The following is a 15,803-nucleotide window of genomic DNA, read 5'->3' as shown; positions in this document are numbered from 1 at the left end:
GACTATAATCTAGCTGTGAAGTTTCAGCCTCGTGTATCAAATACTTTTTTGGACATGTTTTGTTTTTCTTTTCTGAGGCAATGTTTCAACATGAATATCTCAAAAATGTCCAAGATAAAAGCCTAAAACTTTCTCTGATCTTTCTTTCTCCGTAAGATAGAATCAGGGTCTGTAATTTGGAAACAATGCTTAAAAATGTCTGGGTGGATTGAGCAAACACAACAAGTTGCACACTAGAGACATTAGCTCATTATTTAATATGAAAGAACAAATTTCAGGAGCTTCCAGATGTAAGTCTTATTATAACGGAGAAAATTATCTTGTGAAGTATATGCATATTTGTTATTTTCAAGACCCACTGGATGAGTCTAATAATGATGTTTAATTTTGAAATATACAAAAATGCAAAAAATACTGATTTTTTCTTGTACATACAAATAAATATTACAATGTTGTATCTTTAAATTTGAATGCAGACTGGAGCTGGTCGAGCAGATGGCCCACAATAATTTGAGATAAATTGACCCTTATACCAACAGTTTTGCAGAGTGAGGCAGTTTTAATGCATATTTATAACCAAAGAATCAGAAGTTACACTCCGTTTCAGCAAAGATTGCTGTGTGCGAGTTATACAATCCACATCTACCTATCGTGTTTCAATAACCTTTAAAGTGAGTGAACAATGAGTTAGCTCATTGTTTAGCAACAAACAGATGCACATGATGGAGTAATTCCGGCTAAAGAGCTCAATGTCCCCTTTAGGATTTAGCAAAAGCCAAAATCAGAGTTTAAAGAGTCAAAATTCACTAAATGAATGATAGTGTTTAAAAGGTGATACATAACACAAGTGTTCACTATTTACTTCCACAAAAAATGTCTCTAAAATCAGTTATTGCAGGTTTGAATTAATAAACCCCCCCAAAACAGACAGTTTTTGTTTTACTGGGGTAATTAAATGTTTTATTGTTATTTTGTTGCTGTATTTCACACTGTTTGGTTTTGGTGCAGCCAAACTAGCCGATTCCCTTCAAAAGGCTGTGGTTTCACTTTTAGCGTAGAGAGTGGTATCGCTCATCTAATTCAGTCCAACAACAAGACGCAAACAGAAATTAATTAACCGACATCACATTAGTAATGTTCACAACAAAAGATGGAAATAAAATATAAGGTAGTGTTGTTTCATATAATTTAACACAGAAAACAAAATAAGTATGATATTACTATATATAATCACTGACGCTGGTATTTTATCTTAACCTGCAATTAAACAGTCAACACAACAGACACTCTACTAGTGTTAGTCTATGTTTTTTCCTGTTGTGCAAAGAAAGCTCAATGTACAATAATATAGAGTTTGATCAGTACAATCAGTAATATTCTGTTTTTTGGTTTTGAGGCGTGGACGTCATTTTGGTTTCTTAAAGCAAAACATCAACGGCAAAACAGGCAAAGTAACATTCAGAGACACAACGTGGCACAAACACACAAACAAAACGTATGCGAGCTACCACTACGTGTGTCAGTTAAGCTGGTATCTTCCTGATGATATTCTCTGTGTTCTGTTACTATTTGGCACTTAGTGTAGATTAAAGCACTTGTTCTGGTGACTCTATTCTCTATACTTTACTGTACAACAATAGACACACTGGCAGGCAGTTGCACAGGCAGTGTTAATGCTGAATCTGTGCTGCGGCCTCTGTGGCGGGTCGGCAGTGTTGGCTCTGGATGTGGGAGATCTGCAGGATGGGCAGCAGCAGCTGAAATGCATTCTGGATGTAGTTGGTGCTGTTGGAGCCCTGCGGATAGGAAATCATAAGTAGATGTAGCATAGTGCTGAACAATATATATGCATATATACATATATGTATATAATTGAGAGTTTCAAAGACTGATGGCTTGGGGACAGAAACTGTTCTCTTGCTATTCTGCTCCAACAGCTGTAAATCCTCTAGCTAGACACCTGTAGTGAGAATAATCCATGATGGGGATGGATGGAATATAACAATGCTACATGTGCACAGTTTGTGTGCACAGCTCTGGATGTTTCTGGTCATCCAGAAATTCCTCGAGGCATTAAACAGGTGCTTTGCTCACAAGAAAACAATGCCTCCTGGCATTGCTGTCACAGAGATATAACAATAAAAATGAGGAAAGATTTGTTTCTAGAGATGCAATTTGTAAAAAAAAATGCATTCTGAAAAATGTTGAACAAGTCTTTAAACGCTGTGTGGATCTCGTCTGAGTGCCTCTTAAAACTCAGTTCCCATTGCATTAGTGATGATGATCCTGATCATTTATCTGTCACTCATCATGAGACTGCTACATCATTAATTTTATCCATTTTTATTTTTATTCACGATGTTCAAAGTAAAAAAATCTCACCTCTAGCAGCACACTCTCTACCAGTGGGTTCAGCTCTTCTGCTTTCCTCTGGCCCTAAAAAAGAGAGGCAGTGACACTCGTGAGATCAATAAAAGATGATGGAGTAGCAGAAAAACACAAGTACAAAGACCAAAAATTATTTTACTACTGTCAGCAGAGCCTATGAAAAAACCCCCAAACAAACAAAAGAAACAGTGACTTGATCCAACAAACAAATACTCACACATCAGCTGTCTGATATATCTCCTGCTACATCTAAAAAGCTCTGCTGTCACTGAGTCACGTTGTTGTAGTGGGTGAAATGTTTTATTACAATGAATACGACCACTGTATTTATTATGAGTCAGCTCTACAGAGACTGCTCTGTTGGCATAAATACTCATTAGAGCACCCCGTGTGTATTCATACAACTTAAAATAGGCCCCAACTGAACTAAAGTTAAACCCCGATGGATACTTTTTGACAATAGCAAACATTATTAGAATAGTCACAATCATCCCTAATGTTCACACACCCACATGCACACACACTCTCACCTACCCCAACATCGAGCAGCGTATCAGAGAACTTCTTGGCCAAACACTCCACCTCCTTACACATGGCACATGTCAACCTGCAATAAGAAGAGTGGATTTGAGCATGCATCACTCCTTGGAGTAGTGATACTATCTCTTCCTTGACCTCTCTCTACCTCACAGATACACACACACAGACATGCAGACACACATTATGTGCAAATGGATTATTTCTTCACATTTAGTTTTTGCTAGCTCTTTAATTGTAGACCTAATGCCATACACACCTAACTGTTCTTATTTTAGTGCCCCTCAATCCCCTTTTCTCTCTGTCCTCCTCTCTCCTTGGTACCAGGGGGATTCACCCAAATGATCCTGGTAAAACAGATCCTTATCAAAGCCTTCCCCAAGCTGCAGTATCTGCCCTAGCACAGGGCCGAAAAAAAGGAAAATCAGACCCTCTAACTGGACCGACTTTATCTTTGATAACAGCACGTTTTTCATAAGCTTATGCACACGTGAACTGTGCAACATTTATTTTGATCATTTTTGACCAACATCTTGTGTTGATGATGAGCATGTTGGATTGTTACGGCAAGTTATCTCCAGCACATCCCAGTGGGGTTAATGTCTGGAGTCTGTTGCGTCTAATCCACGTGAAAATGACGTCTCCTATTCCCTGAACTCCCTGAACCACTCTTTTACAATTTGAGCCTGATGAATCCAACCCAACCACATTGGAAGAAAACATTTACTAAAGGAAAAACCTGGTCATTCAGTATTTTCAGGTAGTAAGCTGACCTCAATTTCTGAACCAATCCCAGATCGTAACACTGCCCCCACAGGCTTGTACAGCAGAAACCTGACACAATGAATGCATCACTTCACCCGCCTCTCTTCTTGCCCTGATGCACCCATCACTCTGGAACAGAGTAAATCTGAACTCATTAGACCACATGACCCTTTTTTCATTTACTCCAATCTTTATGCTCCCGAATATACTGAAGCCCTTTTCCTGATTAGCCTCACTGATAAGTGGCTTTCTTAAGGCTACACAGCTGTTTAGTCCCAATCACTTGAGCTGTTCTCGCACTGTGTGTGTGGAAAGGCTCTTACATGTTGATTTTTTATCATTTCATTCCAATTTTAGCAGTTCCAACAATCTCCTTAGTTGTTTTCTTTGCTTGACACAGTCCAATAATTTCAGTGAAACGCAGTAACAGCTGACACGGTTGTCTAAGAAATGATAAGCTCTTATGTATTTGCCTAGTTAAATCCAGGTGGTGACTTGTCTTTTGGCCAGGCAGTGTATGCGACTGTTTCAGTCTTCTTTGCTTGTGAACCTAACCTCAACAATCACAAATGCCAAATCCCAAACATTTCCATTATTTCCCTTAGCAAAGACATAACAACAACTTATATTGATCTCCTGGAGGCTTACCCTAACCCGTACCATAACCTTGAACCTGTCAAGGGGATACCCACAGAAGGAAGTTCCCACAATGTAAGTGTGTAATACAAGTACACATTCACACACATACCTGGTGAGGACGTGTGCCTGGTCTCTGGCTGGTTTCTCTTGCTCCTGGCCGTGGAGGATGAGCTCCGCCACCTTGTGGAGCTGCTCGATGCTGCGAGCCGTCACTTCTGCCAGACTGCTGACCGATGACAGGTAGATGGCCTGATGAGAGGAAGGTGAGTGTATACACACACACACACACACACACACACACACACACACACACACACACACACACACACACAGAATAAGTGATTCAAATCAAATAAGGCAGTGACAGCAGGAAGAAAAGGTGACGGAATTTAAACTTGAAAGCAGAAGTCATAACAGTGCAGATGAGACGTCACCTCTACAGATATGGGGTCGCTCTCCTTTGCCTCTTCTCCTCCCTTCATCTCCTCCTCCTCGCCCTTCTTCTCCCCCAGCTCTTCTCCGTCTTTCTTCTTCTCTTCCTTTTTGTTCTCCTCTCCTCCTGGCTGGTCCTGCGTTTCCCTGCCAACTGTCTCTGTAGTGACAGGTTGTTCCACCTTGCTCACCCAATCATGGGCCCTCATTCGAGCCTGGAGATGCATAATTACCACTCATCAGGTCTGCATGAAGACACATTCCCACCCTGATCCTGATGTATGCTAATTAGATGCATATACATGGATATATGCTAATATTGGTTTTTATATATGTGAATGTGATTACGCAGGATGGCTTTAGGGGCTGATAACTTTTAAATTAGCTTTGCAGCAGGATGCAGAGTTACTATGTTGAGTGTAGATACAAAGATGTGTATTTTTGTAGCTTTGTGGACCGTTTTCTCAGAGCAAATAGGAAGAATGATTGGTGGTTGTTAGAATATTCCTGGTACTAAACTACACTATGGAATTTGAAATGCATGATTTCAACACAATTTCATAATAAAACGAGGTATAAACTAATACTCATAACACAGCTTTATAGAAGAAAAATCAAAGATTTTCTTTCCAAATCAGAATCATATCACTATGTGAAGGAAACGATCTGTGCATTACACCTACAGGAGTGTTTATGACACCCCAGAAAAAAGACAACAACCCTTCTCCATCAAACTTTAGAGCAGGCACGATTCGGTCAGGCAGGTGGTGTTCATGTGGCACTCGCCAAAGCCAGATTGATGATGTATTGCTTGCGTGCTGCTTCTCAGCCACAGAAACCCGAGTCATGAAGCACCGGGCGCAGTTTTTGTGCTGATGTCGAAACCCTGCAGTTACTCAGTCAGCAGAGCATTATGTGCCTCAGCACTCGGCAATCCTGTGCTGTAACGTTACGTGACTTGCGGTGATTCCTAAATGCTTCTGCTTTGCAGTAATACCACTTACAGTTGACTTGTTGCAACAGCTGAATCAGAGTTGCAACACTGGCATTTCTCTATCACAGTGCCACCTTCAAATTCACAAATGTTTGTAAAGGCAGGCTGCCTTTATATACCTGTGGCCACGAGACTGAAAACACCTGGATTCATAAATGATGTGGCTCAATACCTTTGTCTATATAATGCAGAATGATATGACATTCAGAGCACAGACAGTATACTGGCTACTTCCTAGACTTCTGTACAATCAGACCTCTTTTTGAAACCAGAGGAGTCGCCTCCTTCTGGACATTAGAGGAAATACAGGTTTTAGGCAATTCAACACCAGCTTCACTTTTCAGCCACACAACTAAGGTCTGTATTTTATACACAGTCTGTGATTTAAAGGCTCGTCACAGACAATGTACCAGAAGGCAAAAAGGCGCTTCACCCACTGATGGTGCTGATGTAAAGTAGTAAGTGTCAGTAACTTAACAACCGGTGTTGCCAATAAAAAAATATAAAAGATTGTATTTATTATTAAACTGTACAATTTACAGAAAAGACAGTTAATTTAAAATTGATAGCAAAATGCAGGATGGATGGATGGATGGATAGATGAAAACTACTGGCATCTGTGTGAGTGAGTCACCTTGTTGAGTTTGTCCGGCGTGGCGGCAACATGAAGTTCAAAGAGCAGCTCGGTGAGAACACTCACAAACTCCTCGCCATCAGCAGCTGATAAAAATGCACAAAAGGCATGCACCACCTCGTGTCAGTTTACTTAAATACACAAAGCACGTGTTAAAGTGTGATGCTACACGCATTTACACCACATGTCAGGAATCAGTCGATTTACTCCATGCTGAGATCACGAAGCGTATATTGTTGTTGTCATGCCAACGTAATTCAAACTCCTGTGTATAAATTACAGCTGGAATTGTAAAACATGCAGATTCGGCGCCTGGATCTTATGGATTGTTTCTGTTGGCTTTTCTTGAGTCTGCAAATGTGTCGGTGGCCCCTGAACACCAAACGCCGGATCAGGCATCCTGTTCAACCCTCCGAGCAAAAGGGCGCCTGCCTGCTTTGAGCTGTGCACCTCCATGACATCCCCTGAAGGTGCCCCTCACAAACCCTTTAAAATGTAAAGTGGTGAGATGTGACGAGACCAAAACTTGGCATCACACTGACACAGTTTCACTCCAGTAGAACATTTTCTACTTCTTTAGCAGATTAGGAACAGTCACCGTCATCGCTGATTCCCGTAAGGATCTAAGGTTTTCAGGGCTTTTAGGAAGAGGAAATATAATTTGGGTAAGTTCTAGGATGCAGAGCATATAAGATTATTTGACATGAAGCAGATGTTTAAGTGAAAATTTGGATTCTTGAACTCTAATTACGACATAATATAACAGATTGATGTGACTTGTCAGAGTCATAAGAGAGTGAATAAAACAAAAATGTCAGGTCAGATAATAAGACGTTTGGGATCAAAAGGGTGGCTGATCATAACCCTAGGTAGACCTACTTGTCAGGTTAGGTTACCTGTACCAGTGACCAGTGACGATACTAATGCAATATTATTAGAGGCTGAACTGGGTCAGAACAAGAGAGTTCAGGCAAAGGAATGCTATTTTTTAGTTTATGAGGAAAAGGCCCAGATTTTCTTAATTTTTTTTTTTTCGTGGAGTTTAGATGACCTCCATATAAACAAAGAAAAGAACATATTTTTGTGTGCTGACAGAGCCTGACTCAAGGATGACAACGCAGTTAATCTGGTCACGTTTTCACTGAAGCCATGCAGTGTCTTTCATCTCGTTATAAGATGCTAAAAGATCATCCTGTATCAGTAACAGGAGAAGGAGGGGTACTCAGGCCATTTTCCATAAGTTTGTTGCCTCATAAGAAACAAAGGAAAAGTCATTGCCTCACTTTTTTCCTGCAATGTTGCTGAAACTGGAGAAGGCTGTGTAAACGGCTTTAAACAGCAACCAAATACCACAGGATTAGTCTTTGTGTCTGAAATTGATGGAGCACGCTTTTAAAAAGCACTCTTTGAATCTGCACAAACTAACTTTCTGCACAACTGCACAAACTTTGAAAAGATTAAAACTAAAATAAGTGAGCTAAAGCTCCCTGAGGAACAACAGCAGGCTGCCCACAGCCAGCATCAGAGATAAGCGCAGTTATGAGTGTGTTCAACAACAAACCCTGTTTTTAACAGTTTGGGTTATCATTTCCCATCCAGGTGCCTGTCAAAGGCCACCTGATCCTGGGTCAGCGCTAAGGGACCACCTCCACCTACAGCAGGTCTAGCAGTCGATCTGGGTCACTCACATAAGGGGGTAGAACAGTGTAATTGGGAACTAAGATCACCGTTATCCTTCGTCTGTCCTCCTCCTTCTGTCTCCACATCCTCCTCTTCCTCTTGCTTGATGAAAATCTCCTTGATGTAAATCAGCTCCTTCTTCACCTCCTCCTGCTCCTCTTCGGTCAGGGAGGAGAGGAAGGCTTGAACCTAAAATCACAGCTGCAGGTAAACTGCTTGAAACAGGCAGTGTTTCTGAAGCGCTTTCTGTATTCCCGACACTCGCGCCTTACCTTTGCTTCACTCTCATTGGACAGAATCTCCAGGGCCTCCAGGTGTGACAAGCCCTGGTAGTCATCAAAAAGAATACCGTAGTGAGCTGTGGGAGCACTGATAGGCTGGTTACTCAGACGGGCCCGCTCCTTCTCCTTGGCTTCCTTCAACATCTGAAAAAAGAAAAAAAAAAAAATCAGAAAAAACAGAGCCACCAATTTAAAGCAATTACACCTACACACACACACACACACACACACACACACACACACACGACACACCAGTTTCAGATTCATTTCTTATCTGACAAGATGAGATGAGATGGTCAGTTGCATGCCTGACTAAGTGACGCGGTCTTTTGCATCAGAGTTTTGGTCTTTTTAAAACCCGGGTCACTCTCTGCAAGAACAGTCATGGTCTTCTTTCCAATGAACTCCAAGGCATCCAAGCCTCCACTGATCACTGACTTACCCTGAGAGACACAGAGAGACAGATGCAGAGCGAGGAAGGGTGGGAGGGGAAAGGCAGTTCAGCAAACTACAGTAGCCTGTTAAAGAAAACAATAAAAAAACAAAAACAAAATAGGATTGACCAACAAAATTGTAAATTTAGATTGCACACTTTTATAAAATGTTGTAATTTAAATAATATCATACTGAAAGTTTGCATACTGAAAACTAAATGAATTCAGTTAAAAAAATATGAGCTTGCTCTTGGTTTATTGAGGTCCATGAGCGCCAAAATGAATGAAATAAATACATTGTTAACTAATTAAATGTGTCATTAATCAATTAACCCTTTAAATCTCAGTCAGTTCAGTCAGGAACAAAGAGGGAAAAAATAAAGTGAATGTTTTTGCAAAATATTTAAGTAGGATTGTAATTTTAAAACTGCAGCCTTCTGCCAAAAATCAAGAGATCATTGCTTACAATCCATAACAGCTCACAACTGCTTCCAGTCTGATTTTCAAAGCACAGATGATGTCTTTAACTTTAACTGCGCTCCTTCACACAGCAGGAAATCGAGAGGCAGAGCATGTGTTAATGAGAAATATTTCAGCTTACTAAAACTGTGAATTAGGAGGTACTTAATATGTAACACAAATAAATAAATCGTTGACAGCACTGAAGGGGCTCGACTTTTCTATCGACCATGGCTTGCCATCGAACACAGATTGAGGAATGCCGCAGGGAAGGAGAGGAGAGGAGCTGGCAGCGACGTCCAGAGGAGGATCAGTAAATCAAGGACTGTCTTCTGCAGCGTGGACGCTGTCTGAAGTCATCACAGTCAAGCACTCTCACCAATCTGAGGCTATAATAGAGCTGTGCTGTGTCTGCTGTAACTCTATAGGTTAAATTAGTTAAAGGGTTAACTAATTAAATAGGTTAAGCTCTGTAGAGTTCATTCTTTTTAAAATCTCACTTATATTTTGAGACATCTTATTAAACAGTTTATTTTGGATTAACCTGATTTTGTAGATTAAATAAGCCCCACTTTCAGAGTACTTACTTCTATTTGCATCTACTTGTCTGCTAATACTGTAGCATTCAGGGTTAATAGGGAAGCTTTTCAATTATGTTTGCAGTTCAGCAGCAGTTTTATATGCTTATACGTTAGGAGCAAAACTGTGACACCACTAGTGCATTATACTGATCACTGACTTATCCTGAGAGAGACAGAGAGAACCTGAAATCTAAATATTTAAAAATTTTGCCAGGAGGAAGGAGAATGACTGAGGGCGACCATAAATAACTCTCACTAAGTCTAAAAGTCTCAGGAGACTGCTGTGGATCTGATTAAACTGAACGACCTCCAAACATTCGGTAAAGCACATCATCAGAAACAAGCACAACTCCATCACACAGACAGCTCTGCTGTGGACACCAAAGTGCAAAAGAGAGCGCCCTAAGACCACACGGCAGCAGACTGTCGAGGCGGCATTATGGGCACTAAGAAAACGAGACGACTCTTCATATCTGAGTACATGACTGCCTGGTGAAATGTATGATTTAATCGCCACTAACACTCTTTCATGACATGGTTTGGAAGCTTCATCAGATGGATACCTTTTGTGTGTCTCTCTGTGCGTGTATGTGTGTTCACTCACAGTGTTTTGTACGGCATGTGTGATTGTAGAGAAAACGCCCCTGCTAGAAGCTGTGGCTGCAGTAGGAGAAGACGACTCCCCGGAGTTGGACAGGTCAATCTCTCTGCTTTCGATTCCTCCTTCTGTCTTCTCCTCCACTCCCTCCTCCTCTTCCTGTGCCTCCTCTCCAACTGAGGTTCTGTGGAGACGAAGTGCCTCTCCTGCCTTCACCTTTACTGAGGTCAGGCTTTGACCTGCACACAGAAAGCAGCAAATTAAAGACTCACATACATGAGGAGAAGTAGACATTGATGGTCTATTTCTCCTGCTTGCCAGCGACATTTCTCATTACATATATAAAAACACATGGTCCTATAATAATCCTGGCTGAAATCTATGAGCCAATTTTGAAACCGCAAGAATGATGGCAGAAGTAAGACAAGCGATAAAATGTTTCTTCACTTGCTTATGGAAGGACTCTGTGCTTGTCTGTTACTATCACCTTGCTATCAGGTCCCTGCTACTGCAGAAATACCGTACCAGCGATTTCTGAATCGCTACACATGAGCAAATACACATATAGATATTGTTAAAGTGTTTATGTGATGACAGTGTGTATTTTCAAATTGTGCATCTTGGAAAACATTGCTGCACCACAAATCGTGTACAGATTTGGGTGCAACAATGTTTGGGTCCTTTCATAGTTATGGTGTATTTGACATTCCTGTGTTGGTGTTTGTGCATCGTCATTTGTGCAACTGACCAGTCATGTTGCTGTGATGTCACAGCTGTGCAATGGAGGGGAAAAAGAAAACAAATAGCTCTGTTTTTATAAAACACCCTCCTGGAATAAATAGTAAGCACTGCAAGTGCTTTCTTTATTAATTTATACAATATAATAAATTTACTATGGAGTTAGGTTTTTGTTAGCCAAATTTAACTCATGTTAGTTCGCTAGTAATAGCTTTCAATAGCATTAGCTACCTTCTCAGTTAATGCTAACTGTATGCTCACACAACATCACTGGTCAGTTTCAATGTTGACCCTGAACCAAAATTATTATGGTGACGCAAGAACAACATCAACATGGGGATATCAGATTGTGCCACAGTTATGCACAACTGGCCAATCACAGGGTGAAATGTAATTCAGTTCAATTCTATTCTATTCATACAGCACCAAATCACAAGGCCACAATGTGCTTAATATTGTAAGATAAAGACCCAACAATAATACGGAGAAACAATCAGATGACCCTATGGGCAAGCACTTTGGCGACAGTGGAAAGGAAAAGCTCCCCTTTAACAGGACGAAACCTCTGGCAGAACCAGCTCAGGGAGGGACTGGTGGTGAGTGAAATGGGTGTAAATGTGAAGAAAAGAATTGGATGAGAAAAACCTGGGACATACCCACTGTGGAGGTGGCAGTGGTCAGAAGAGATTTTCCCCATGAACTCCAAGCTCCCCAACCTTTTTCTTTGTCCAGGAGGGACTTCTGTGCGCAAATATCCATCATAGGAAAGGAATAAAACTGTTAACCGTTTGGTCTATAATATGTGTGAAAGTACAAAACAAATGACAATCACAAATCTCTAAATACATATCATAATTGCTTGTTTATTATTAAATATTTCAAAATGTCAATATGAAGCTGTATTATACATAGAAAGGCTGGATCTTAGCTTTAAGGAAATTCATGTATCATGAAAACAGAAACTAGCAGTTTTCATCAATCAAATTAACTAACGAGAAGTTAATAGGCTTTGGCTTTGTCAAGCTAAAAGACAGTGTAACACCTTCAGTGTCACTTATTTAAAGATTTCAGTGATTATATGTACATATTTGAGCCTGTATATACAATTTCCTGAATAAAAATCCTAAATATACTCAAAATTCTTGTTTCTTTGAAGTTATTTTATAACTGTGTGCAAGTGTATCTATGAGACATTTTCCTCTCAGTGCTTTGTGTCAAGGAAACATAAATCAAACTTCAGCTTGTGAAACAAACCTCCACATCTTCCTCTGCAGCCTCTGTGTCTGGCTCCAGGCTCACTGGTTGGTCACATTCAGTCATCTGACTCTCTGCAGGAGACTCTGGTTGGTCAGCCTGACCCTCTAATGTCTCAGAGGTGGTGGTGTTCTCTGTGGTCGACTGCTCTTTGGACTGATCAAAACTCTCAGGGGAGAAAAGAGGCTGCAGTGGATCTGCTGGGGGTGTACCGGCTGCTGGTACATCCTGACCGAGGCTGGGAACAGGGTCGGGGGGCTGAACAGGTGGAGGGGTGGGGTCTGTGGAGGGGTCAGCATCAGAGGAGGCAGCCTGAGACATGATGATCTGCAAAAAGTTGGATTTTTAGTGGAAAACTGCTCATCTGTGTCTTTCGTATAAATGCACTTTCCCTAAAACAAAAACACTGTTTATACAAATCTAAGCATAAAGTGGAAACACTCAGTTCTTACATGTTTTATCATGTGTGAAACTCTTGAGGCCTGGCACATTCACACAGCGTTTAATTATTAGTGTGAATTAGACTTTTCATTGGGATTAACTTTAGTGACACTAAACAATGTTCCTCAAATTATGAAGTACTAAGAGTACCAACTGTGTAAACTGTTCCGTGCCAAAGAGGATTGAGGAAAAAGTCAATCAAGCTGTGTCTGTATCCCACACATACGTCATAAGAGGTGTGATTGGGCTAAAAACATCTGGCTTTAAGGACTGGGAGCTTTTTTCTGCAGCTCACTGTACTTGCAATTGAACATGTTGTAAGGGACTTTTGTTGATAATATATAATGTATTAAATAACAATTAAAAAACTGGGGTATATAGAGACTCCTGGACCATTTAAAGCAGGGGTGTCAAACATAAAGCCCGGGGTCCACAATTGGCCCGGTGAAGTCTCGAATCCGGTCCCCTGGACAGCTTTAGAAAGGGACGCATAGATTTTGAACTTTTGACTGTATTTTCATAAGTTTCACAGATTTTCCTATTGATAAAGACCAACCACCTTCATTGCTGCAATTTTACACAGGTATTATTAATTTCTCTGGTCCCAGCCACTTAAGATCAAAATGGGCTTTATGTGGCCCATGTAAAAGGAGTTTGACATTCCTGGTTTAAAGTGATGTAGAATAAGTATTTTTTTTTAAATATATAAATAAAAATGAAAATCATAAAAAATGACAACTTGGATTTCTACCCCATCCATCCCTCTCAGTCACATGCAGCAGTCCCTGAAGACACACCCAGACCCCCTTCTTACCGGTCACCTGCTCCTTACCCAGCTCAGCCCAGGCCAGGTGAGAGATGTAATCTCAGGAATGCCTGTCTTGGGTCTGCACTGGTGCCTCAGATTTGGCTTGGGAATTAGTGATTGACACCATTATTTAACACACACCATTTTCAGTGCATGGGAGATCCACGTTTAGCCACTGTGGCATCAACAACCAAAGGGACTCCACTTGAGTGGGTATCTCTTTTATCTCACCCTGGTTTTTACTTAAGGTGCAGTACCATTTATTCTTATTTTTGTTTTCTTTTTAGCCCTTTATTATTTATTTAACTTATTTATTTCCATATCTTAAAGTTGCAGTTTGTCTTTGTATTTTCTCTTTGAAGCATTCTAGGGTGCAGGTGTGCATTAAATAATCTGTAAATAAAGAGTCGAGTTTCTATCTTATTCTAAACTGTTGCAGCAACGAACAATTATCCCGATTCTCTAATAAACACGATGGATACTATTTATTTTATTTGGCCTGGAATTAGAGACATTTTCTCGCTATGCTCTCCTTTTTTTCCTCTTCTCGTTCCCTTCAACCTCCCACCATATGGTAGCAGATAGCTGTCCCTCAATGAAGCTAGATTTGTTGGTCGCTTCCTATTAAAAAAGAGTTTTTCCTTCCCGCCATTGCCAAGTGTCGTAAATAAGTGAGTGAGGTTTTAAATGTGATTTTTTTTTTTCATTAAAGCTGCAGTAGAAAGTGCCGTGAGGGGAATTGTTGCTGTGAACAACTAAATAAAACTGGACTCAACTGAAAGAATTTTGACAACACAGAATTTTATATGTGCTATAATTAAAGCGACAGTACTGCTGGTCATTTCATGTCCGATGTTGCCATCTTGTGTTCAGTTGCTGTACTCAGATGCATATGACTATCACTCAGTGATTTTATTACTGTTAAAAGGAGTTTTCTGCCAGAAAAAGGTCCTTGTGCAGAACGTTTTTTGTTTTTTTTTGTTTTTTAAATCAGAAGAGCTGGTGTGGTTAAAAATAATAATTAATATATATATATAAAACTTCACAAAATAGAAAAATATGTTTTCACCCACACACAAAAAAAAATGCTTTAAACAGATACTGGAAACCACGGTCTCATAATTCTCATTTTGCATTTTGAGCAGTAACAATAATCTTGCACTTTTGACATAAATTATATAAACATCTTTTCCTCTGACTCATATAGAGCGTGACAGCGTGACAAATAATAATTCCCTAATGCTAACACCTAAGTAAGGATGTATTAAAGACTGCCCTGCCTTTTTAGTGCGATTTATAGCATTAATGCAACGTGACAGCATAGGCAACGCTGTATAAGAGACAGGCAACAAAGAGCACTGTTATGCTCTACTTTCACGCTAACATGAATGGATGTTTCTCACTTCCTAAACACATACAAACACACAAAAACAAAGCGATGCAGCAAATTTATGAAAGACTAATCTCAAGTTGAACTGCAGTTCTTCGCTTGTATAGTCAAAGGAAAATTATAAAGCTGGGAGACAGTTTTGTTTTTATGAAAGTGACAGTGCAGCTCACCCGTTTGGTGCCAGCCAGCGGCTCTTCCGCCCCGCCACGTCGGCAGGACGGTGGTCTGTGACTGCGCCAAAGAGTAACAGCTGACAAGAGAGTTCTCTGCCTCGGGAGCGGCTCTGATGAGCTAAGCTAACACAACTTCACAGACGGGCAAAAAACTACAGCGCACACAAAAACAAACTGTACGTGTGTGTGTGTGTTTTTCCTCCAATAATTAGAAAACGGCACCACAGTTTCAATATAGCATTCTGTTTCAGAATGCGACCGCTGAATAAGTTAGGCCAGTCATAAAATAAACGACGCCAGTCAAAATAGCAGCGAAGTTGCATCTATGTAGGAGTGAATCATTTCAGTTCTTCTGGCTCTTTAGAGGAGCAACACCTCTATTCTGAAGCTCGGTGAAACGAGAGTCCGCACAACAGCTGCTGTTACACGCAAAACCCCACAAAAACAAATAAAACAAAACAGACTAAAATGAGTACAACTAGTGATGACGAGTACGATTTATATACATATTAATCTGCTTGCTTGCTCAGCGGCTCGTTGGTCTAGGGGTATGATTCTCGCTTAGGGTGCGAGAGGT

At 40.5% G+C, this 15,803-nt stretch overlaps 1 protein-coding gene across 3 annotated transcripts; it reads right to left on the bottom strand.

The window, feature by feature from the left end:
* Positions 1-539: 539 nt before the first annotated feature.
* Positions 540-15,311, bottom strand: fam114a1 (family with sequence similarity 114 member A1). Of its 3 annotated transcripts, none has more exons than XM_082536228.1 (13): positions 15,224-15,311; positions 12,415-12,741; positions 11,817-11,901; positions 10,429-10,661; positions 8,659-8,793; positions 8,342-8,494; positions 8,078-8,258; positions 6,390-6,475; positions 4,764-4,976; positions 4,439-4,578; positions 2,923-2,995; positions 2,383-2,436; positions 540-1,796 (listed from the first exon to the last, which is right to left on the bottom strand). In XM_082536228.1, the coding sequence occupies exons 2-13, from the start codon at positions 12,733-12,735 to the stop codon at positions 1,671-1,673; spliced, it is 1,800 nt and encodes a 599-aa protein (XP_082392354.1). In that variant the 5' UTR covers positions 12,736-12,741; positions 15,224-15,311; the 3' UTR covers positions 540-1,670. The 3 variants fall into 3 exon arrangements, with proteins under 3 accessions (XP_082392354.1, XP_082392356.1, XP_082392355.1); XM_082536230.1 differs by having other exon boundaries at positions 8,117-8,258; XM_082536229.1 differs by lacking the exon at positions 15,224-15,311 and adding an exon at positions 13,670-15,217.
* Positions 15,312-15,803: the final 492 nt, after the last annotated feature.

The sequence above is a fragment of the Aulonocara stuartgranti genome (genome assembly GCF_965226115.1).
Source record: "Aulonocara stuartgranti genome assembly, chromosome: 6".
Lineage (NCBI taxonomy): Eukaryota > Metazoa > Chordata > Actinopteri > Cichliformes > Cichlidae > Aulonocara > Aulonocara stuartgranti.
Note: the sequence above shows the minus strand (reverse complement) of the source record. Positions and strands in the feature narration are given on the sequence as shown.

Excerpts from the sequence above, each read along its gene's own strand:
- fam114a1 (XM_082536228.1), bottom strand. The coding sequence starts at position 12,735 with ATGTCTCAGGCTGCCTCCTCTGATGCTGACCCCTCCACAGACCCCACC. Across the intron at positions 8,495-8,658 it reads AGACCGCGTCACTTAGTCAG|ATGTTGAAGGAAGCCAAGGA; the intron begins GCATGCAACTGA and ends TTCTTTTTTCAG. Across the intron at positions 2,437-2,922 it reads ATACGCTGCTCGATGTTGGG|GGCCAGAGGAAAGCAGAAGA; the intron begins GTAGGTGAGAGT and ends TCTCTTTTTTAG.